We start from the raw sequence: 25115 nt of genomic DNA, 5'->3' as shown, positions 1-25115 counted from the left end.
AAAACTTTTTTAAAAGTAAAGAAAGAAAAGAGAAAACATACAAATGCCTTCCGTGGACCATTACAAAAATCACAAAACTAGATTTTTCTAAAACTCACAATGTATCTCTGCCTTCACTAAAATTTTTCAAATAAGTTTCTGTAACACAGGACTCAGCTCATTATCAAAGGGGAAAATGAGAAACATGTATAACCCTCCAAACCACAAAGCAACAATGATATCAGTCCCATAAAATTTGAGCCACAGAAATAGGATAAACTGATCCTGTGGAGAGAGGAATGCATCTCATAGGGAGACCCTAGATTATGGGGAACTGCTCCAGTTCCTTCCTGCTTTGCATTATGGGATGATTTATGTGATTATCCAATTACATTGAGGCTCAATCTTTTAGCTATGCTTTCTGAAATCACTTATGAAACGTTTGGGTTCTGAATGAATCCCTATGACCTCAGATATTCTAGGAATGTGCTAAATAGACAGCCAACCCAGGAGCCATCATCTGCTTCCACAGATATATTTGGTTCAGCATCCTTCAAAATGAAGACCCAAGGGAAGATATAATTATAGGTTCAGTCTCTCCCTTAAGAAAGAAGAAGCCTTCTCAATCAAACTCAACATTTTGCCACAATTTTCTGCTAGGTGGTCATGGTCATTGCTTTTTCTTTTCCCTCTCAGATGACCAGTGCAGATTCATATAAAAATAAGCAAAGTAGCTATTGCAAAATTGAGAAAAAAACATTGAGAATCATATTTTATATCTGGCAAAGTCATGGTCCTTTACAACTATAATGTAATTTTCACTTTGAATGTCTCATTTTTTCTTTCTCAACTTTGCAAAACAGCCAGGCATTATCTCCCCTCTTTTTAGAGAGGTGTAGATGAGAGATCTCAGGTTCCTGCAGATTAAATTCTAAAAGATACTTATTTCAGACATGGCCAAGATAAAATTTGAACCCAGGCCCTCTCTTTCCAAATCCTATTCTCTTTAACAATCCCTGGTTGTTCTTTTCTTTTCTACTTTTTTTTTTTTTTTGAGAAGGAATTTCGCTCTTGTTGCCCAGGCTGGAGTGCAGTGGTGCCATCTTGTCTCACTGCAGCCTCTGCCTCCCAGGTTCAAGCAATTCTCCTGCCCCAGCCTCCCGAGTGGCTGGGATTACAGGAATGAGCCACCACGCTTAGCTAATTTTGTATTTTTAGTAGAGACTGGGTTTCTCCATGTTGGTCAGGCTGGTCTCAAACTCCCAACCTCAGGTGATCTGCCCGCCTTGGCCTCCCAAAGTGCTGGGATTACAGGCATAAGCCACTACACCTGGCCACAATCCCTGGTTTTTCTACACAGGAAATGTCAATTTAAGGATGAAGACAAGTAGGGAACTCAGAATATCATGATGAAGTGTTTTGTTGCATTTTTATTCTAAGGAGTAAGAAATGTAACAAATAAGATAAATGAACTGAGCGGAGAAGTGCTGGGACACCTGTACATACAAAATTATGAGAAAACAGTAGCCGGTAAGAAAGTAAATCTTTAAAAGACGAATCGACTTACTATAAAACCTTTTCCTGAGGGAAAATAGCTGAATCTCTCATAGCAAAGAATACAGAATTCAAGGTGGACAGAAAGAATCAGAGAGGCTTGTGAGTTGTCCAAAGTATTCCAAATTAGTATCAAGGTTGAGAGTAGGACCAAGACTTCTGACCTCCCTACAGCATCCCCTTTCCCTGTGTCATGAATAGTACTTTCCATCATGAGCAGTTGTACCGTCCAACCCACTATCATATCTCCCTTGTAATTCTACAGCAATTCATATGCTAAGACTTGACCTTCAGAGAGTCCTTGATAAACTACAAAGTTTCTTTAGAACCCCTTGAATTGCTTGGCGTTTAATAAGCACCCTAGACCTCTTTTAATCAGAATTTCTAGGTGGCACCCAGATGCCTGAATTTATAGCAAGAAAATCCCCCATCTCAAATTTCTTATGAACACTAGAATTTGAGAACACTACCCTCCGAAACTGAAGTTTTAAAATAGAAGCAGAACTCTCCTTACCCTTTTATTGTAAAGAAGCCCTCTTTGGGCATGCTTGTCATCATTTCTGAACTTTGCACTCCTAGATGCCTCTTCTGAGCTCATTTCAGGATGACTGATACAAAACAGCCCTAACCACCCACTAATGACGAGGTGGGAACCCTGCCTTGGCATGGCGGGAGGCCAAAAAAGCCCAGCAAGGCTCATCGCTAATCCTGTGTAGACCTTGTGATCATCCTTGGCCATTTCCCTGGACAACTGTGAAGTTTTCTCTTTGCAGGAAATATGAAAAGTCCTCCCCAGTTTGATGATAGCCCTGAATTAAATGTTACTAGCTGTTATATGCAGTTCATTTAGAGCGTTTCTAAGAGCTAATCTAGACATGGCAAAAGAAATGGATTCTAAGACGGGACTCAATTGTTTAGCCTGACTTTCAAACCAATTAGCTATGTATTCTTGAGAGGATAAATTCAACATCCTAGACTTCTGTCTCCCTTATTTAAAAATTAAGGTAACTGGAATAGATGTGTGCTTCAAACCTTATTGACATACCCTAAAAAATACATTTACATCAACCATACATGCGCGCAGAGATACTGCAAACAGGTCTCATGAAGCGACACCTAACTTGGTATGATAAACTCTGATACTTTCTCTCCTATTCCTTTCTATTCTACTCCATACTTTTAACAATCACAAGTAGCAACCGAATAAATTAATGTCATGACTCAACAATGAGTCATGAATTACAGTTTGAAAAACATTGGACTAGACGTTAAATAGGTTTTCCTCTAATATTACAGTTGAAAATGATTCAGGTGCATTTCTCTGTTCCTGTTTATACTTTTAAATTTCCCTTTTAGCAGGATTATATATTAATGTATATGCAACAGATGCTAATAGAATATAAAATTTTACTTTAAATTGATAACATTAGTCAATTACATTCTCTCAGGATTCAAATATTTTGTAGTTTGAATGAGCAAAATCTAATATGTTAAATTAAAGCTGAGTCTTGTAGTTATTAAGAACTTCGTAAGAGTTTTAACCTGCTAACCTTATACTTGCTAGTTCTTTTCTTTCTGTTTTCCCAGGCACATCTGGATATAGGCAGAAACAAAGTAACAAGGGAGGAAGTCTAAGTAATCACAAGAAGCCAATCTTTTTTCTATCAAACACATACTTTGGGGCTGACATCATAGCCACATGGCACAAACTACAGATGGAAAAGTATCCGAACTCAAATCCGGAAACTTAACCTTTATGAGATAAAGACAGGAAAGACTTCAGCAGGCAAACTCACACCTGTTGGGCTGAGGAGCTAGAAATCAACAACAAAATACCAACATTACTGCTCTGGAAATAACTTCTGTTAGAGCAATAAAGTAAGATGAGGGCCAATGACTGAGCTTCCCTTGATGCTTTTCCCTGATGCTATTTTATTCTGCAGAAAATATCCAACATACGATGACACCTGAAGAGAATGAGTCCTAGCATCTCTGTGTTTCCACACCAGCAGCTCACTCTGACCCTGGCTGCCTTCCAGGTCTAGCCACTGCCTTAGAGGACTAGCCCACCACCTGGTGTCACCAACCCAACCCCAGCTCAGTCTCCTGACACCAGCTCTTCCCTAAAAAATGCTGCACGGCCCCCCCTCAGCAACGCATGAGAGCCAATCTCTCACGTCTTGATCTATGGGAAACTGTGACAGGCTCCAGAATTACAAACAGAAGGTGTGCTGTGTCTTTCTGGATCTCGTCATCTGATTGCTATTTAGAATGGCCTGACTGTGTTAGTCAGACCTATGAGTTCATCCAACAACAAGCGGGCACAGTGACCAGCCGGGCTCAGCCCAGGGACAAAAAGCGAACACTCCCTAGCCTGTGATTTCAGCCTTGTGCAGACCAAATAGAGGCCAAAGTAATGATTATCACACAGGGAAGCTGGCTGGAGAATCTTTTGAGTTTCTATGAAAACACTGCCTCCCCTTTGCTTTTATCACTTGCTTTTTCTTCTGCTCTTCTTTATAGTTTCCTTTCCCGTACAGTTTGCTTCTATCTCTTTTCCTGACTCATTTTTATTTTACCTGTATCTTGTCTTTCTGAAAACTTTTACAATTAAAATCTAATATCCTCCCTGTCCAATTATTTTAACTGCTCTTGGTTCGTTCTGCACAAAATATTGCCTTACAAGCTAGGGTGGTAATAGAATTGTTTTACAAAGGTATGTCTTACTTTGCATATCATTACAAAGATTTCCACATTTTCAGGAGGCCCTGCCTGTATTATATGTTATCTAAGATACAGCCAGTTTATTCATGCAGCAAATTAAAATTACATTCATAGATGATTAAAGCCGGAAGTCATCTCAAGGATTACCAAATCCAATTCCTTAATTTTACAGATGAGAAAACTGTGGCCCAGAGAGTTCAAGTGACTTGCTCCAAATGCTGATCTAATATTCAGTGTGCTTTGGGAACAAACATACCAGACAGATAAAACTACAGCAGCATGAAAAATTGTGTGCACCCTATAATTTCTTAAGAAACTAGTTTTGGTCACTGGATGTTAACCACCTGAATGAAGTCCATTGAATATGTCAATCACACACGATAGCCTATTGTAACTGCCAGGGATTCCATTTCACATGTGCTTGCGCTTGAGCTGGACAATGAACTGCTCCTGCAGAGGTTCCCACCTGGGAGAAAAGTACTGATGGATTCTCTCACACTCAGGATTCTGGAGAAATCTAAAGCCATGGTTTCAAACATAGAACTTGAACTGCTGCAGAGTTTTGCCTGAAATGAAGAGTAGTGGCCAGCCCCTCTGAAGGAGAAATAAATGAGAAATTGGGTAAAGATTTTGAGTGGGAGATGTTTAAACTTTCATTTATTTTAGGGAGTGGGGACTTTAAAAGATAAGCATCTGGGGTTCTCAGGATGCAAGAGTGTGTCAGAGGGTGCATATCCCAACATAGGAAAAGCTACCAGTTCTTCCTGGAGAGAGCTCAGTGAATTGTACCATGCTGCTGGGGTAATCCTGAGGCTGAGAAATGCTTGGAAGCATAGTCACCATATGCCTACTATGGGTCTCTGCTGGATATTATTTGGGTCCTTTGATACAATGATGCAAAAGGAAAGCTCAGAGTATCTAAAAAAGAACACAACCTAGGGAAACATGAGCCTAATGAAATATGACTCCTTCATCAATCCCATGCACAGGCTCTTAGGGCTGGGAGCATCTCTGGTTCACATGTTACCTCAAAGACACTGCCTGCAAAAGGGATTTGTTTCCTATACTTCATTTGCAAAGAGCATAGTAATGATGAGAAATTAAGTAATAGGAAAAATACAATGAAAGGAAAAAATGCTGAAAAGATTAACTTCATTAGGTCAAATTGAGAAATGCATATTTTGCCAAGAAATCTTCCATTCCTTTCCCTGGAATTTCATGTGGTAGTCTCTAATTTTTATATGTTGTTATTCTGTTTGTAATTTCTTAACATAAGTATTCAGTCTCTTTGGTAACTTTTCATTCTGATAGAATTTTTAAAGACCCAAAATGAGCTCCTGAATTCTTTTTACCCACATTTATTATGTATTTGTATTTTGCTCCCATTACTTTATCATTCTCTTTGTCTCACACACACACATATACACACACACGTACACACACATGCACACACACACACACAGACACACGCATACATGCACATGCACACACAGACACAGACACATGCACACAGACACACACAGACATGCACACACTCACAGACACACACACGTGCACACACACAGACACACACATTCTCACTTATCTCAACTAATTCAGAGTACTTTGGAGACATTATATTTCTTGACTGTCTAAAAACTTCAGTGTATTGTTCCTATGGAAAGAAAAAACATTCTTTTAACAATACCACAGTACAATTACCAAAATGAGAAGATTTAATATTGATACAATATTCTTATCTAGTCACTACTTTTAATAAGGAAGGTATTTAAGTCACTATCCTTTATTCTAAATCAAGCTCTCATTGTGTGCCACAGGTTGGGGATGTTGTATTCTCATTGCATTTTAGTTATTAGCACTGTTTTGCAATGAAGTCAATAAAATCGAGTATGCAACGCTATTTTGTTACCTGTTGCTGCACTGATTGCTTCATAGTTTATTAAGAAGCCTTCATAAGCGAGGTCGGAGTCAGTCACAAACACCAGCATCAATGAGCTACCACTGCTTGTAAGAGAAGGCGGGATCGATTTTCCACAGTATCTATTCCAAACCAAGAAAGGACAGATGTGTGTATTTTAAAACGTTTGGTATATTGAAAATGATGTACCAAAAATTAGGACATGTAAATATAATGATAGGTTTTGTTCTCCACCTCTCATCAACCTTAAAACACAAATATATTTCAGGCAAAAAAAATTTGCAAACTTCTGAAGATTGTCATGTTCATGATTATATCCCTGAAATGGTTTTAGGTGTGTGACTGGCTATGTGAGTTGTCATGTATGAGAAGTTTAGTAAAATAGAAAGTAAAAGCTACACTAGATTGCCATATAGCATATTAATACACTTTTTAACAGAAATGTAATAAACATATACAACAAAGGGAAACAATATATCATATAATCATAGAGTCATCTCTCTAATCTAAACTCATATATCACTCAATCCCTGTGCCTTGTCTTCCTCATCCCTAAAATGGGAATGATGACAGTACCTACTTCATAGAGTTGTTTTGAGAATGTGATGAGTTAATATCCTGTATGTAAAGCACTTAGAACAGTGCCTGGAATTGTAATCCCTATAGAGGGAATCTATTGTCCTTAAAGAGCTCGCTTATAAAGAGATAAGAGTGATGATTCAGCCATGCCACATTTCTGTGAACAAAACAGTTTAGCTCAGAAAAACTATTCTATTAATGTTAAAAAGAGAGCTATGATAAAAGACAGAATGCCATGAGCTTTTATCTAGAGAAATACCTGTAGGAAGAAGTGACAATAAAATAGAAATCTCAAATCAAGCACACTTGGTGAAATTAACCAAAAGAAATGATAAAGAAAACAAATATAGAAACCAAAAAAAGAGGAAATGTTGAGTACAGGAAATGGATAAGTTAATTGCTAAAGGAGAAAAACAAAGAAAATTTGGTGTATAATACCATTGCAGTGTGAAAAAAATATTTAATATCTTGATCAAAATAAAAGTAGGTGAACTAATTGATATTTTTAAATGCCTCCGTATATGCCCATGTATTTGAAATTTGAGGACGATCATTATAGTTTATGCCATTCAGCAAACGTTCTGTATTTTGCAGTGGTGATATGTTAAGTACCTTCCCAAAAAAGAAAAAGAAGAAAGTTAAAAAGATGAAAGATTAAGATAAGAAAGATGTTTAAAACATGAGAAATAAAGAAAATAAAATGCAAGATAAAGACATTTTAAAATATCAGGAGATTTCCATTTCCAACAGAAATGCAACAGGGGCTAGATTTAACCTTGCACCTGAAACAACAAAAATCCTGGACAAAAAAATATAAAACAATGGCTTTCAAAACACTGGAGGTCAAGCAATATAGGACAACAAACCTTTGGATACAGGAAACAAATGAGTTTAAAGGCAAAACTGAAATGGATCAACCTGTTTCCAAGTAGCTTAACTGCTTTCCAGAACAAGGCTCAAGAATACTTACAGGAATACGACAATGTCCAGCAGCCAAAAACATAAAATTGAAAATGTCTGGTATCCTATCGAATATTACCAGATGTGAAAAGACGCGGGAAAGTATAACTCAGAAAGAGAGGAAAAATCAATCTATAAAACCATAGCAGGAAGCAATCCAAATGTTTGAATTAGTAGATAAAGTCATTAAAATAGCTACCACTATATCTCATAGATTTTTAAAGCTAGAGAAAAAAAATTCATGTGTAAAGCGGAGACATGGACTATATACAAAATGACTCAAATTGAACTTCCAGAAATGAAAACTACAATGTCTTGGTAAAATTAATAGCAGATTAAACATTGCAGAAGAAAAGATGAGTGTACTTGAATATATAGTAATAGAAACTTTCCAAAGTAAAACACACAGAACAGAGGCTTGAAATCAAAGAACAGGCTATCAAGTGAGTTGTAGAACAATTTCAAGTGCCTAATATATATAAAATCAGAGTCCCTAATGGGGAGGAAAGATAGAAAAGTATTTTAAGAACCAGTGGCCAAAAATGTTTCCAATTTGATAAAACTACAAATCTTTGCATCCAACAAAAAAATTATGCTGATTGAGAAAAGTCAGAAAAACATGCTGTACATATAGTATGATTCCAGTTAGATAAGATGCAAATGAATCTACAGGGATAGAAAGTAGATTCATGGTTTCCTGTGGGTGGGGGTGAGGAGCAAAAGCAAGGAATTAGAATGGAAAGGTTTTTTAGTTTTGTGGGTAGTGGATATACGCATTATTTTAATTTTGGTTTTGACTTCATGAATATACAAAGATGTCAAAATTTAATGTCTACAGGCCAAAACTACAGAGTAGTGATGTAGAAATGGTCATTAAGAAGCATGAGGATCTCACCTGGTTTTTATAACACAACGTGGTCGATTTTAAGATCCTTCACGGAAGCAGGAAAACAGTGAAGTTTTATTGTTAAACAAACAAACAAAAATAACCTTACCTTCCAAGTGATGTCTCAGAGTCAGTGTCATAAACTTCCAAGTAATCATTTGTGCAATCGTAATGAAACTCCAGATGAAATCTTTCGAACATTAAATGAATCAGGTGATGAGGTTGGACTAATATATGCCAAGTACAGTTGATACCATGGGGGTAGACATTTGGATGGCCAGGACTTTGAATGGTCCCTGTTGATTCCGTAAGAATTTCTCCACATGCTGTTGAAATAAAAATTATAATTACCACAGCAAGTAACCAAGCTACCTGGATTTCAAATTAAAATGCTCTGATAATAACCTCTTCAAAGATTAAAAGGAAAAATGTTTCTTAGATGCCACTTAAGATAACTTGATTTTTTCTCTTATTAATAAATAACAATTAACTTTTGATATAAATTTGATTAGAAAATATATATTCTTTGTCTTTGAGTATACTTTAACATTTTTCACAGTATAGGTGATTTTCATATAATTTATTTCTATCATTCACTTATTCTGATACAAGCCTAAGAGGAGGAAAATAAAAAGAGACAATCTCTTACCCAAATCCTCAGCACTGAACTTAGCCATGAAACCATGGTTTTCAGTAGAAGAACTTTTCACGAATGTGACATAAAGAAAATTGTACACAGATATTATAAATGAAGGCATGTCTGTACCACAATACTTTTTATTTTCAGGAGAACCCAAAACAGAACTGCTACCAATCTAAAATTAGAGAAGATATATTCAATTATGTTGTATATCAATTTTGAAAACTGCTTCAAGAATAATTATTTCTGAAATGTTTTTAATAGAGTATAAATCAATTTGAGGATACAATCCATTTTAGCACATCTTAGTCACCCCCCCTCAGAAAAACTCATATCCTTCAGCAGTCACTCCCCATTCCCCTGAAACCAGAGTCCCAGGCAGCCACTAATCTACTTTCTGTCTCTATAGATTGCCTATTTTGGACATTTGAAACAAAATGGGATTATACAATATGTGGTCTTTTGTGAATAGCTTCTTTCACACCGTATAACATTTTCAAAGTTCATCCATGTTGTAGCATGGATCATTACTTCATTCTTTTTTAAGGCCATATAATATTCCACTGTAAAGATATACCACATTTTATTTATTCACTTACCAGTTGATGGACACTTAAGTTATTTCTACTTTTAAAATCAAAAATAATGATTGCATTTTGCTATTTGTATATGTTATTATAGATGATGACTGTAGATATATTCACACACAAATTTTTGTGTGGACATATATTTTCATTCCCCTTGAGAATATATCTAAAAGTAGAATTGCTGGATCAGATGGTATCTCTATGTTTAACTTTTTGAGGAACTGCGAACCGTTTTTCAAAGTGGCTGTACCGTTTTACATCTCCACCAGGAGTGTATAAGGGTTCCAATTTCTCCACATCCTTGTCAACACCATTATCTGACTCTTTTTATTATAGCCATCCTATGGGTGTGTTCGTTTGTTTTTGGCATTTTTGTTTTTGATACAGGGTCTCACTCTGTTACCCAGGTTAGGGTGCAGTGGCACAATCATAGCTCACTCCAGCGTCTACCTCCCAGGCTCAAGTGATCCTCCCACCTCAGCCTTCTGAGTAGCTGAGGCTACAGGCATCTATCACCACACTGAGTTATTTTTTAAATGTTTTTGTAGAGATGGGGTCTCACTATATTGCCCAGGCTGGTCTCAAACTCCTAAGCTCAAGTAATTCACCCACCTTGACCTCTTAAAGTGCTGGGATAAGGTGTGAGCCACTGTGCTCAGCCTCTGTTGCCCATTTTAAAAATCAAATTATTTGTTTTTAATTTTGAGGAAGTTATTTTTCTTTTTTCTTTTTTTGTTTGTGCTTTTTGTGTCATATTTAAGAAGGCTCTGCCGAAACTGAAGGGCATAAAGACTACTCCTATGTTTTCTCCTAAGAGTTTCATGATTTTAGCTCCGACATTTAGGTCTATAATCCATTTTTAGTTAATTTTTGCACATGCTATGAGGAAGGGGCCCAGCACCATAATTTTGCATGTGGCTATTGAGCACCATTTGTTGAAAAAATGATTTTTCTCCATTGATATGCTTTGGCATCATTTTCATACATCAATTGGCCATAAAAGTATGTGTTCACTTCTGGACTTGCAATTGTATTCCATAGATCTATATTTATATCCTTACTCCTTACTTCAATAAGATACTGTCTTGATTACTGTAGCTTTGTTCTAAGTTTTGAAATCAGGAAGTGTGAATCTTTCAACTTTGTAATTTTTCAAGAACATTTTGGTTATTCTGGTTCTCTTGCATATTCATATGAATTTTACAATCAGCTTATGTATTTTTTTGAAAGAGCCAGCTGTGATTTTTATGGGGATTGAATTGAATCTTTAGTTCACTTTAGGAAGTATTGCCATCTTAACAATATTGTCTTCTAATCCATGAGCATTAAATGTCTTTCCATTTATTTAGGTCTTTTTAAATCTCCTTCAAGGATGCTTTATAGTCTCAGAGAACAAGTTTTACACTTATTTTTAAAACTGTATTCCTTGATCTTTATTATTTTTAATGCTATTGTAAATGGAATTGTTTCCTTGATTTCATTTTCAAATTGTTCATTGCTGGTGTACAGAAAAAGAAAGATTTCTATATTTTGATATCATAACCCACAACTTGCTGAATGGATTAGTTCTAATAGTTTTTTATGTGTGTGGATTCCTTATGATTTTCTATATCCAAGGTCATGTTATCTGTGAATAGAGAGAGTTTTACTCGTTCCCTTTCATTCTGGATGCATTTTCTCTCTTCTCCTTACTTAATTGCTCTAGCTAGAATTTCCAGTGTAACGCTGAACAGAAGCAGTGAGAACAGACAGACATCCTTGTCTTTTTGTTGACCATAGGGGCAAAGTATTTAGTGCTTCATAATTAAATATGATGTTAGATGTGGGCTTTTAAATGAATGTCCATTATCAGATTAAGGAAGTTTCCTTCTATTCCTAGTTTGTTTCATGTTTCATCATGAAAGGATGTTGAATTTTGTCAAATCTTGCAAAATCCAGATCTCACATCTGTTGAGGTGATCCTGGAGATTTTGTTCTTTATTTTATTGGTACCACGTATTACATTAACTGATTCTGGGGTTTTATATCAACCTAGAATTCTCGGGACAAATCCAACTTAATCATGGTATATAAATCCTCTTTTTACGCTAGATTCACTGAACCAGTATTTTGTTGAGGATTTTTACATATATATCCATAAGACATATTGGTCTATATAAACTACTTTTGTTTCCTGTAACAGATTTGAAGACAACAACCCATAATATTTTTTATAATATACAACCAAATACAAAATCAAAGATTTTATCCCTCTTACCTCAATATAATCTGTTTCACAGTGGGCAGAACTTCCAATTTCAAAGACAGTGAAGTTGAGGAGAGTGACTTGGCTTTGGGGTTGCTGGATGGTCCACCTACAGGTTCTTTCTCCAGGATATACGTTAGGAAAAAATGGCGAGCGAATGACCCCTTCTCCAGTTAATTCACCCCCACAAGCTGTAAGCATAAAAATTATGGTAGTGTTTGTCCAGACATTAATAATGTTACCTCAATTTTATTGCAAAATCTAATACTGCCTAAGGAGATAACCAAATATAACATTTCTATAAGAATCTTTTCCACTTAACACTTGAGGACATAAAATGACTAAATTATTTCAAAGAATTAAAATATTACAATCAGGCAAATCAGACATTTAAAAATTAAATATTTCCTTACCAACTTGATAAACAGCTCTGAAACTAGCTTTTCCAACAAAAGCATCTATTTTAAACCTGATCCAGACACTATTAGTAATGGATTTAATGTGAGAGATGGTTCCATTGCCACAGACTTTTCCAAGTAAGGTTTGACCATCTCGAACCTAAAGAGAAAAATAAAATAGAGATGTAATCCTAATCAAGACACTTACGTCGGCAATGGTGGCATTACTTGGAGATGAAAAAACGGCAGATTCAAAATGAATGATAATCTAATTTGAGTTACATATTTCTGTTATTTTCGAAAGCAGTGGGTCATTTTTAAGCACAATGCAATAACATGAAACGCTGATAAAATCTTAAGCTAATAAAGCCCAAAAGCATAAGAATTTAAACAATGTTCTCCTAATAATTTTCACAGTATCAAAGAGGAAATAAATTCACAATTTAAACTACTTGGAAAACAACAAAAAATGAGAATATTACCTATGAAAAAACACACGTGTTAGCCAAATTTGCAATCAAAGAAAGTTATGGACTAAACTATTTTTGCCATTGAAAGAAAAAAGGAAAAAAAGAAAAGTTGATGAAAGACAGAAAAAGTAAAAGAATGTAAAGAGTCAACTTAAAAACTTAGAAAAAAGGCCAGGGACGGGGGCACACACCTATTATCTCAGCACCTTGGGAGGCCAAGGTGGGAGGATCCCTTGAGACCAGGAATTGGAGACAGCCTGGGCAACAGAGTGAGACCCAGCTCTACGTACAATTTTTTTAAGTTAGAAAAAAATCCATAAAATGAGGAAGAATACAATAAAAATAAGAGCAAAACTTAATAAATGAAATACAAAAGAATGTGGAATTCATAAATACATTCAAGAACTGTTTTTTTGAGGAATGTTATGGGTGGGGATATAAAAGAAAAATCTCTGGCAAGTCTAATAAGAAAATAAAATATAAGCACAAATATACAAAATTTAAAATGACAAAGACACAGACACTAAGAATTTTTTTAAACATGAAATCTATGTACAATTCTATGCTAATATATTTGAATGTTTTAATGGGTTATTTTCAGAAAAAGTATAACATTAAAATTATCTGAAGGAGAAGAAAAATAAGATTTGAACAGACATAAGTCATGAATAAAATTGAAAACATTATCAAATAATTATTCCCATCCCACCCTCAACCCCCAAAAAGAAAAATCTCCCATAAGATGCTCTACTTAGTACATTCTTTTAAACTTTTAAGGAAGAGACAATTCCCACATATAATTTATTCTAAGCCTTCCTCAAACATAGAATAATTCCCAGCTAATTTTTGTCAGAAAGCTGTTACCAAATCCCAACATAAATTATAGAATAACAATTATAGACTGATGTCACCTATTAATATAGATACATAAATCCTAAACACAGTTCTAGAAAAATAAATTCACAGTCCATTGCCAGCTTATATACCGGATCAAATATGGGAATAATAATAGTGCAAGAAAGGTTAGAAATTATAAACTATAAATTAACTTCCTCAGTAGATCAAATAAGATAAGCCATATGATAGCCCCCAAAATTCAAAAAACGTTGTTAGCATTCCTGTTTTATTAGAAGAAAAAAGAAATTTCCTTCATATAATAGACTACTGGTTTCAAATCAATAGCCAGCTTTTTTTTTTTTTTTTTTTTGAGATTGAGTTTTGCTCTTGTTGCCCAGGCTGGAGCACAATGGCATGATCTCGGCTCACCGCAACCTCCGCCTCCTGGGTTCAAGCGATCCTCCTGCCTCAGCCTCCGAGTAGCTGAGATTACAGGTATGCGCCACCATGCCCAGATAATTTTGTATTTTTAGTAGAGACGGGGTTTCTCTATGTTGGTCAGGCTGGTCTCAAACTTTCAACCTCAAGTGATCACCCACCTTGGACTCCCAAAGTGCTGGGAGTACAGGCGTGAGCCACTGCACCTGGCCCAATAGCCAGCTCTTATAGTATAGTGGCCATGAAAATGGTCTATGGACTTGGGTTCAAAACCTACCTCTGTCGTTTACAAACCACCTCACTTAATAACCTTAAGCAAGTTACTCTAAGCTCATGGGGTTGTTGAAGCAAACAGATGAAACAATAGTGAGAATTCCTTAGCCAAATGCTTGGTAATAGAAAATGTTGACTAAGGATAGCTGTTGTTATTCTGGACATTTTTAGAGGTGAAACACTGGAGGCTTGTTACTCTGGGTAGGAATTATTCAATGGATATGCATACCTCCGCTGTTCAGTAAAATTATTCTGAAGGATCTAGCCATCCAAATATTAATTCATTCACTTCATTAACATTATCAAGGCATGAATAAATGTCAAGACCTGTGCTGGTGACAGCACCATGAAACAGTCACTGTTCACAGGGAACTTACAATAGGCAGGAACATTTTTGAAAAGCATGATGAGTGTCATGTTTGGGGAAGCACAGGATGCTTCATTGTTACCTAACCAATGGTTCTCAGCAGGGACCACAATTTAGCATTGCGGAAATGTGAGAGAGTATCTTTTTGGTTTGGTGTTAATTATGATCACAGCAATGGTGGGGCATTACTGGCATTTAGTGAGTAGCAAGGGACCAAAGACACAAGGCAGCCTGAAATGTGAGAATCACACACCGCAAGAATTCTCCTGAGCCTGTGTGACAGTCACGTAAGTGAAAGTTCTGTTGTTGCGTGTAAAATCTTGCTCTATTTTACATATTAAGCACAAAGTATTTGTGTGCAATTTTAATGCATGCTGAATTTTCCAGGATTACAAGTAGAGTATAAATTGAAGATTCTTTCTCCTGGAAATCTGTCAAGAGTTGGTCACTATTTCTGAAAAATTACTCACCAACCCACATAACTGTGTCAGCCTGCATTTGTACTGTCATGTTCATAGCAATTTAGGCTCCAGACAATCGACTAATTTATTTTGTCTTCAAGTACAGCTTGCCTAGCTTTTCAGATACTGAAATAAAGGTGATTTTATTCTGTTACTTTATTTTTTCTTAATGTTATTCTTACAACTTTACATATTTTTAAATATAATGTGTCTAGTGGGGTTATATCAGTGAAATTCATTTCTGAATCATCAAGGGGTGATATAAAAAGTCTTAAAATGTAGAGAACCACTGGGTTAACCAAAGACTCTGAACTCACCCAGGGGATTTTGGAAAACTCAGTGGAAATAACCTTTAAGTGGAGACTTGAAAGTCGAGTAGGAGTTATCTAGGCCAAGGAGAACAGGCAGAACAGGCAGTAAAGAGAAGATTTTCCTTTTTTTTGAGATGAAATCTCACTCTGTCACTTAGGCTGGAGTGCAACGGCACAACCTCGGCTCACTGCAACCTCGCCTCCCAGATTCAAGCAATTCTCCTGCCCCAGCCTCCCAAGTAGCTGAGACTGCAGGGGCACGCCACCACACCCAGCTAATTTTTGTATTTTTAGTAGAGATGGGGTTTCACTACACTGGCCAGGCTGGTCTTGAAATCTTGACCTCAGGTGATCTGCCTGCCTTGGCCTCCTAAAGTGCGGGGATTACAGATGTGAACCGCTGCGCCTAGCCAGTAAAGGAAAGATTTTAAAAGGATGATATTCAAAGTTGGTAGGGATATGGTGACATAGTTACTCTCATCCATAACTGGTGGAAGTATAAAGTTCTGGAAAATAACCTGACAATATGTATTAAGGGTATTTCTCTTATAACGCTGTATCACCAGGATATTCAACATGCAGGAAAAGACACACACAGACCCACATCCAAGTATGCTCTATAATAACAATAACTGAAACCATTCTAAAGGCCTAATAATAGTGAGATGATTAAATAAATTATGATTCAGCCATATGATAGAGTCTGACACAGACACGAAAAATCACATGCCTCTCCACTGACTCAGGCTCATACTACTTCCTTTCTCTGAGCTCTTACAACATCTGTAACACAAATTTCACATATTATAGTAAAGTTATGCTAAATTTCTAATCAAATAGCAAGTCTCTGAGGGAAGGGAAAATTTCTGTTTGCCCTTCGGCATCTAATAAAAAAACTTTGCAAATAGGTATTTGACAAATTCTTGTTGATTTATTAATTTTAAGGTACAGTATAATGGTTCAGTTTTTGCTAGAGATACATACTGCAGTTCTTGAAAACTAGAAAGCATAAAACACAGAGTAAGTTATCTTTCTGCTCTCTAACCCTCCAGGGTTCTATTTGCTTCTTCGAGGATTGTAGTCTCTCTTTTCTATTTTGCCCATTAGAAGATGACAAGAAGGAAAAAAAAAAACAGCCAAATACCATCACTGCAAGCTAAAGTGGGTCATTCCCCTGGGCCCTGACTAATGAAATTCAAGGATTTTAGCAAGGAGAAAGGCAGCTGTAGTCCAAATGTTTTAAGAGGAACTTATAGGGCTCAAGGGCCCTGAACCTAGAAGGTGCAGTTGATTTTGGCTCTGTTTCTCTCTCTCTCTGTGGAAATGAAACCTTATTAATTCTGAAAGCCTGTATTCTCCCTGGATCCTAGACATGGCAATACTTTAACTATGACTCCTTTGAAAGAGATACTAGAATAAAATTCATCAAATGTTCTAAAGTGACCCTAACTACCTCTGCAGCATGTGTTGCATTCAATAATCTAGGACTTGATAAATTTGCACGCCCACCAAACAAAAAATCTCTTTCCTTTATGCTCATGAACTGGGCTGGATGGCATTATTTTACATAGTTATTCACTTCCCTTCCTGTAAAAGGACTGACTATCTATGCTTTTTGCCATGTGACTTGCAATACCGCCACAGGGAGACTTAATACATATTCTTCCCATTGACTATGGGCTTAGCCATAGGACTTGCTTTGCCCAACAGAACATGAGCAAAAGTGATATCCCAATTTCCAAGTAGAAGCCTTGGAAGTCACTGCATCATTCAACCATCTTTTACCTTTCCCCTCACAAGCTCTAGAGCCTGGGTCTCAGGATGGTGAAGACACAGGAAACAGACATAGGAAACAGAACTGCAACAGATCCAAAACCAACAGGCTAACGCCAGCAGAGAATAAACACACATTGTTGGAAGCCACAGATGCTTTTGGTTTGTTATAGTTTTTTATCTTTCTGGTTGTTGTTACTAATTGTTTGTTATTGCAGCACAACCTAGAGAAAGATGACTAATATCTGAGCTTGGTTTGTTCAGAAAAACTGAATTTTTCTAAGTCAGGTGAAGCCATGCCGTGATCACTTGCAGAAGAGTCACAGTGAATTCATTCTTTTTAGTGAATCGCATTTGCAAGGAAACAACAAGGACCAATTCAAAATTCTAGTGTTTCATGGACCAGGTTCAGATTTCTTGTGGATTGCCTTATTCATCCAGGAAACACGGAAGGTTTCAGGTCCCAGGATGTTTTGCCTATGGTGTAGTCCAAATGGCTTCCAATTTTTACATTCATCAGATTAAACTAGTTCCTGAAGACAAACTACTCATAAAAAAACCAAGTTTTTGTAAAAGAATGATTTTCTATAGAGAGAACTAAAATTTACTGGGCTGAGAAACACCATTTACATGAAATTTTAAATGTGGGCTCTTGAGCCCAGTGAATGGTGAGCTTTAACATCTGGAATAAGTCAAGTCCCAAAGCCCTGTCTTAATATACATGCTCATTTGTCTTCCTCTGCTATGAATCCAGATTTGGTTTTATACTACAATTTCTAAAATAAGAAGCATTAAATTTTAATTCAAAGCCAACCAAATATGCTGGCACTTACGCTTAGTCCATCTGAGAGCTGAAAACAGATCCATACCGTATGGTAATGTTTAACATGTAGCTTTCTGTGAAGTGAGCTTCAGGCTGACATAAATCTTAGCTAAGTAAAGACTGGATCTTAGAGAGGAGCCTTGGGCTAACCTGGGTGAGCAGGAGAGGAATGAGGCCCTGCCTCTGATGAGAGAATAAGGGGTGAGGAGGATAAGAGATGAGAGAAGCCATTTAAGATCTCAAAATCATTTACTTTTGTTATTATCCTTTGTTCTTTATTAGTATGTTTCATGATTTTAGAGTTGATATTTTAAACCTTTTCATGCCGTGTGAAACATCTCTAACATCTAACATCTCTATTAATAAATTTATCCTTTATCTGATCTTTTAAGATCTGATATTCTAAAATCAAGAACATGTGAGTAAGTTTTACCTAGAAGTGCCTTCCTTTATGATTGCAAACTCCAGTAGGTCACCTTCTCCTGCCCTCTCTTCTCCTCCCCATCATCATCATCATCATCATCATCATGTTAATTTTAGTGAGCATTCATTGTGTGACAGGCACTGTACAAGGAACATTCTAATTGTTTGTCCTTGCATATAGAATGTAACCCAGGCTCTTTATCTCAGCCTTGAAGACCCTTCAGGGTCTAGCTCCTGCCTAACTCACATTTTTCTCTTCCATCCCTGTGTGATTCCAGCCACCCTGGTCTATTTTCAATTATTTTAGTTTATTTCTTCTGACTTCAGTCTCTAGGGCTGGGTTAGCACCTCTACCTGGAGTCCTCTTTCTCTCAGCTCTTTGCATTACACACTCCTCATCTGCAGATCCCATGTACAGGGTCTACAGACGAGGATGAGTTAGCCATACAAACACCCTTGAGAAGCAATCTCAAACTGCTCCACTGAAGTCAGTAGCCCTGTTCTTTTCTCTTACAGTACTGTTTCTTTCCTGCCCATACTTATCACCTCTTGAAATTACGTATTGTGTGCTTACTTATTTAACATCTATTTTACATACCCATTCCTAGCATGGTGACTGGAACCTAAGTGGTTTGATAAATATTTTAGAGAATGAATAGATAAATGAATGAATGGTCTTTTTTACTCCCTTTTAGGAAAGCACTATTACTATCCCTATTACACCTGAGGAAGCTGTGGCTTACAGGTATCTTGCCTTTAGTAACACAGAGAGCTGAAGGGTTTTATCATGTTTCCATGCAATATTGTTTCCATCTTATATCAGAAAAGTACTAGCCACACCCTCTATTTGACCTAGGAGTTTGTAATGTTCTTGATTAATGATCCATCCATATCCTCTTATTCCTGCTTACTGCTCTACATCACGCATGTTCAATGGGTTTGCAATTTCTACATGAGCATGCAACTCCTTCAAACACAGCAAAAAAGTATTCTCTACAACCTCTCACACCTCCAAATTAGGTGTCCTATCATCTCTCAGTCTTTTTCCTGCCTCCCACTACTCCAACCTGCAGAATTATTTCACTAGAGGAATGGCCTATCTTCTTCCTTCACTAAAAAGCATCAGGATGGCTCAGCAGTTGTGGAAAAGCTGTGCTGACAACAACAGACCTCAGAGTCTAACCAAATGTTCCTAGTCTCTGTCAAAACCCTAAATTCAATATGCTCAAGAATGCAAACTCTATTTTTTTTTTTTAGATGGAGTCTCACTCTGCCACCCAAGCTGGAATGCAGTGGCATGATCTCGGCTCACTGCAACCTCCACCTCTTCGATTCAAGTGATTCTCCTGCCTCAGCCCCCCAAGTAGCTGGGACTACAGGTGCCCGCCACCACACCCAGCTAATTTTTTTGTATTTTTAGTAGAGATGGGGTTTCATACCATGTTGGCCAGGCTGATCTCAAACTCCTGACCTAGGTGATCCTCCCTCCTCAGCCTCCCAAAGTGCTGGGATTACAGGCATGAGCCACCATGCCCGGCCAAGAATGCAAACTCTTGAGCATCTTCCCCTTTTCCCTTTATCCTACCCTCTCTAGAAAGATATTTTTCTGACCTACAATTAATTTCAAATATGTACTTAACTGAAGAACACAATACTATTCAGCCCACATGGTGTGTTTGCTTGCTCCAGGCCTTATTCTTTTTCTGACATTTAGGTGTGTATTCTGTGAATTGCAGCCATGAGACTCTGAGCAGCAGGTCCACTTGAGGGAAGCAAGTGCCTCATGCATTCCACAATTCCTGGCTCTCCCCCACCCAACCCCAAGGTCATAGCGGAATCACCTCAATGCCTAAGAAGTCACAAAAGGAGGTCCTTTGTGAATTTGTATTCATCTAAAAACAGTCAAGAGATGCGGGAGTGCTGCTTAGGGCAAAGCAGGAGTTGGAGGGGAGGGGAAGGTAGAGGAAAGGATGGAGGGGAAGGTGGTGAAAGAAAAGGTTCAGATGGAGGAGGACAGACCTTCCTGCCTCAGCTTCTGCTCTCCCACTTTCCCAATTATATTGGTTCTCTTCTTTTAAATCTTAAAGATTTTACCAGGGAGTTGAGTTTCATCACATCTCACAGGTACACAGCATTTCCTGTTTGTCATTTTCTATATAGTCTTTCATTTTTTATTTCTTTCTCAATCCAATGATTATTTTGGAGAGAGTTCGTATACTTCCACACACTTGGGCATTTTAAAATGTTTATCAATAATTTTGGGTTATGTTATATTGTGAAGAGGTGTACAATTTCTGCTTTGTTAATTTACTGGGATTGTCATAGAGGTCTAAAATATGATGAATTTGGGGTTCAATGCCACTTGTAGAACAGTTATATTCCCTGGATTTCAGAAATCAAATTCAACGTAAATTACTCCTTCCTGTTTTATTGATTATGTTTTTCAAGTTTTCTGTTTGTGTTTGCTTTCCACATCTAAGAAAGAACAACTTCTTGAAAGCCCTTCTCTTTCTCCAGAAGGCACATCACTCTCCCTGCCCCTTATCAGCCTCTTTTGTAGGGCACCCTTTCCAGTTCCTCAGTGCCTTCGGGGAGAGGAGGCAGATACTTTGGGACTGGTCAAGGAGATTTGATGGGTGAACAATTCTACTCATTTCCCTTCGTATCCTACCTCAAGCCTTCACCTTAACATCCTATAGTCTTCTGAATTTATTTTTCAGCCTACGACTTTCCTTCCCTGGGATTAAAAATTAAACTTTCATTACTACCTATGTGTCCTTCACTCAGAGTTCTGATGACTTAAATCACTTATGAAATATTAATGAGAGGTGCTGCTTTTTATTCTGGAAAGATGCTTCCATCACCTTCATTGAACTATTCCATACAATTTAAAAGCTCTCTTCGACAAAAACAGATGAACTAACAATTGATCTGTTCTTGTATTCATTCATTTGTAGCCATGTCACATCTTCCATAGGTAATGTGTATCTTTCAAAGTAGAAACTTCACTTGAGAGAGATATATAAATCTAAGAATTAGTATGTTAATGTTTGCTTCTTGTGTTAAAAAAAAAAGAAAGATATGCTACACTGGGTCAATACTATTCTTATCATTTGCAGTTAAAATCTATTCTCTAATGAATGCTTATGGAACTCTTTTACTGAGCAAAAGTAAGTCTTTCAGAACCACAGTATCCATGAAAGATATACACTCAGCAATGGTACCTTAATTTTCATTTGAAGGATATGTTTGCCTGGCAACCAAGGCACCTAAAACCACATAAAGAGAAGATCTAGGATTCCTAAAAGTACACCTACTCACATTCAAAGTAAATGTCCTTGGGACCATTCTCCCACATGTCTGTAGAATTTCTTTTCTGTTCTCCATTCTTTCTAAAATTGTGGGTGGACTGCTTTTACTCATCAATGTAGTTAGTAAAGGACAAAGTCATTCCCCTCTAAACCACCAAAGTATTGGAAATACCAATGTTCTTTTTAAAATTCTTTTTCATAAATCTTTCGTTTTTTAGAGATAGCTTTAAAAAATGAAGCCATCATTTTAGGGAACAATATATTGAGTCATAATAACATCATTAGAATTTGGTTCCTGTGTCACTTTCTTCTATGACCACTATCTGAAGAACATCAAGAGAAGTGAATACACTTTTTAGAAAATGAGTTCAGTTCACAAATTTTCCCAATGGATACAGATGATTTAAACACAAGAGCTTTAACCAAGTCAACGTATGTCTATCTAGAATCTCATAGAGGTACATCTAAGTCCTACTTTGACAATAACTAGAGTTTGACCTTTGTGAGCCTCAATTATCTCATTTGTAAAATTAAGGTCCTTGCTGATGCCAAAATTCTACAGATAGACTGGTTGTATTCCTTTAGGTTGGTTTGGTCAAAGATATAATAGAAAAATCTATCAAACTATTAATATTTAAATCACCATACATGACCTGTCCTTCTGAATAATACAGTTTTTTTTCCATCAACAATCCCTGAGGGAAATGTGGTCAAGACTTTGACGATATATGGTTCACCAGAATGTAGATACCTCGCTGGCCAACCGTGAGAGCCACATTGGCTGTCTCTGAACTGATAAATTCAAGGCTAGAGCTAAAACTTTGGTCAAGAAAAACCTTGCACTTGAATAATATTTTTTAACTCTTCAAGCTTCTTTTATCATTTATTTCCTTGATTTTACCCCCAAAGTTTAGAGAAATAGATAGGGTATCTTACTGAAGTTGGAACTGAAAAATCCAGATAAAGAATTGTTCAAGGTTATACAGTCATCTGACAAATGAACTAAAATAAGAAGTTAGGTGAACTAAGTTTAATCCCCTTCTGGCTAAAAACATTCCACCATTCCGGTTAATGAAATTAAATCTTCCAAAGTCAATTTTATGATTTTTTGTGCTAACTTTTCAGAACAATTCAGAGGAGTTCATGGAACCACTCACTGAAATTCAGTTCTAGTGTTCTGCAAAGCCAGAGACAAGGAACCATTCAGAGGTACTGATAGTTCTTTAAAACCACAGAACTGCCATGAAGGTTTTAATAGAAAGGGCCACAAATTTCCCTGAAAATTAGAGTTACATTCTTGCCTATCTGAGAAAATCATGATGCTTGGCTTCATGTTTTAGTCTCGTGATCGGAGAGCCAGGTATGGAACTGGGTAATTCACAAGACCTTCCTCCCTATGGAAGATGAGACACCTCTTGTAGTCAAAGTGGCATAATTTCATTTCTGTTCTTACTGAAGATCAGATAACTAGATCTTCTAAATTTGAATCCCAGCTCCATTACTTGCTAGACATGTAACTGTGGACAAGTGACTTCTCTGGGCTACAGTTTCCTAAGATTAAAACAGAAATAATAATGGTTGTTGTGAGGATTCAATGAATTAACTCATGAAAAGCACTTACCACATATGGCAGGCAGTAAGCCAAGAATAATCATTATCTATTTAATTTGTAATACTATTTTAAAGTCTTATAATAGTGCCCAGAGTATAGGAAGCACTCTCTAATTAAGAGCTACTTTTGCTGTTCTGAAAAGTTAAAAAAAAAGGGTTGATAATTTAATTTTGATTTACATAAGCATATTTGAAATTCTTCCATAGTGTAAAACTTTAATATACTCTATAATAGACTTTAGAAAACCTAAATTGAATAAATATACCCATTCTGAAATGACCTGAAATAAAAATTTCTGGATTAAAAAAAATACAGGTGGTATTATTGTAGTTCCCAGAGCAAGATGGCCGAATAGGAACAGCTCCAGTCTCCAGTTCCCAGCGCGAGCGACACAGAAGACAGGTGATTTCTGCAGTTTCAACTGAGGTGCAGACTGACACCCCACACCTCACATGGCGGGGTACACCCCTGAGACGAAGCTTCCAGAGCAAGAATCAGACAGGATCACTTGCTGTTTAGCAATATTCTATCTTCTGCAGCCTTCACTGCTGATACCCAGGCAAACAAGGTCTGGAGTGGACCTCAAGCAATCTCCAAAAGACCTACAGCTGAGGGTCCTGACTGTTAGAAGGAAAACTAACAAACAGAAAGGACACCCACACCAAAACCCCATCAGTACGTCACCATCATCAAAGACCAAAGGCAGATAAAATCACAAAGATGGGGAAAAAGCAGGGCAGAAAAGCTGGAAATTCAAAAAATAAGAGCGCATCTCCCCCTTCAAAGGAACGCAGCTCATCACTAGCAATGGATCAAAGCTGGATGGAGAATGACTTTGATGAGTTGAGAGAAGAAGGCTTCAGTCCATCAAACTTCTCAGAGCTAAAGGAGGAATTACATACCCAGCGCAAAGAAACTAAAAATCTTGAAAAAAGAATGGAAGAATGGATAACTAGAATAATCAATGCAGAGAAGGCCATAAACGAACTGACAGAGATAAAAATCATGACACAACAAATACATGACAAATGCACAAGCTTCAGTAACCAACTTGATCAACTAGAAGAAAGAGTATCAGCGATTGAGGATCAAATGAATGAAATGAAGCGAGAAGAGAAGTCTAAAGAGAAAAGAGGAAAAAGAAATGAACAAAGCCCTCAAGAACTATGGGATTACGTGAAAAGACCAAATCTACGTCTGATTGGGGTGCCTGAAAGTGAGCAGGAAAATGGAACCAAGTTGGAAAACACCCTGCAGGATATCATCCAGGTGAACTTCCCCAACCTAGTAAGGCAGGCTAACATTCAAATTCAGGAAATACAGAGAACGCCACAAAGATACTCCTCGAGAAGAGCAACTCCAAGACACATCATTGTCAGATTCACCAAAGTTGAAATGAAGGAAAAAATGTCAAGGGCAGCCAGAGAGAAAGGTCGGGTTACCCACAAAGTGAAGCCCATCAGACTAACAGCAAATCTCTCGGCAGAAACTCTACAAGCCAGAAGAGAGTGGGGGCCAATATTCAACATTCTTAAAGAAAAGAATT

The 25115-nt window shown here is 37.1% G+C and overlaps 1 protein-coding gene across 1 annotated transcript in view; it reads right to left on the bottom strand.

Moving 5' to 3' along the window:
* Positions 1-25115, bottom strand: part of CUBN (cubilin (intrinsic factor-cobalamin receptor)) — a 315183-nt gene that overhangs the window by 237285 nt on the left and 52783 nt on the right. Inside the window, 5 exon segments of the mRNA XM_011963893.1 lie at positions 6167-6297; positions 8710-8926; positions 9250-9415; positions 12085-12263; positions 12486-12630. Of these exon segments, the coding sequence (XP_011819283.1) occupies positions 6167-6297; positions 8710-8926; positions 9250-9415; positions 12085-12263; positions 12486-12630 (838 nt within the window).

Source organism: Colobus angolensis, unplaced genomic scaffold, assembly GCF_000951035.1.
Source record: "Colobus angolensis palliatus isolate OR3802 unplaced genomic scaffold, Cang.pa_1.0 Scaffold63, whole genome shotgun sequence".
Classification (NCBI taxonomy): domain Eukaryota; kingdom Metazoa; phylum Chordata; class Mammalia; order Primates; family Cercopithecidae; genus Colobus; species Colobus angolensis.
Note: the sequence above shows the minus strand (reverse complement) of the source record. Positions and strands in the feature narration are given on the sequence as shown.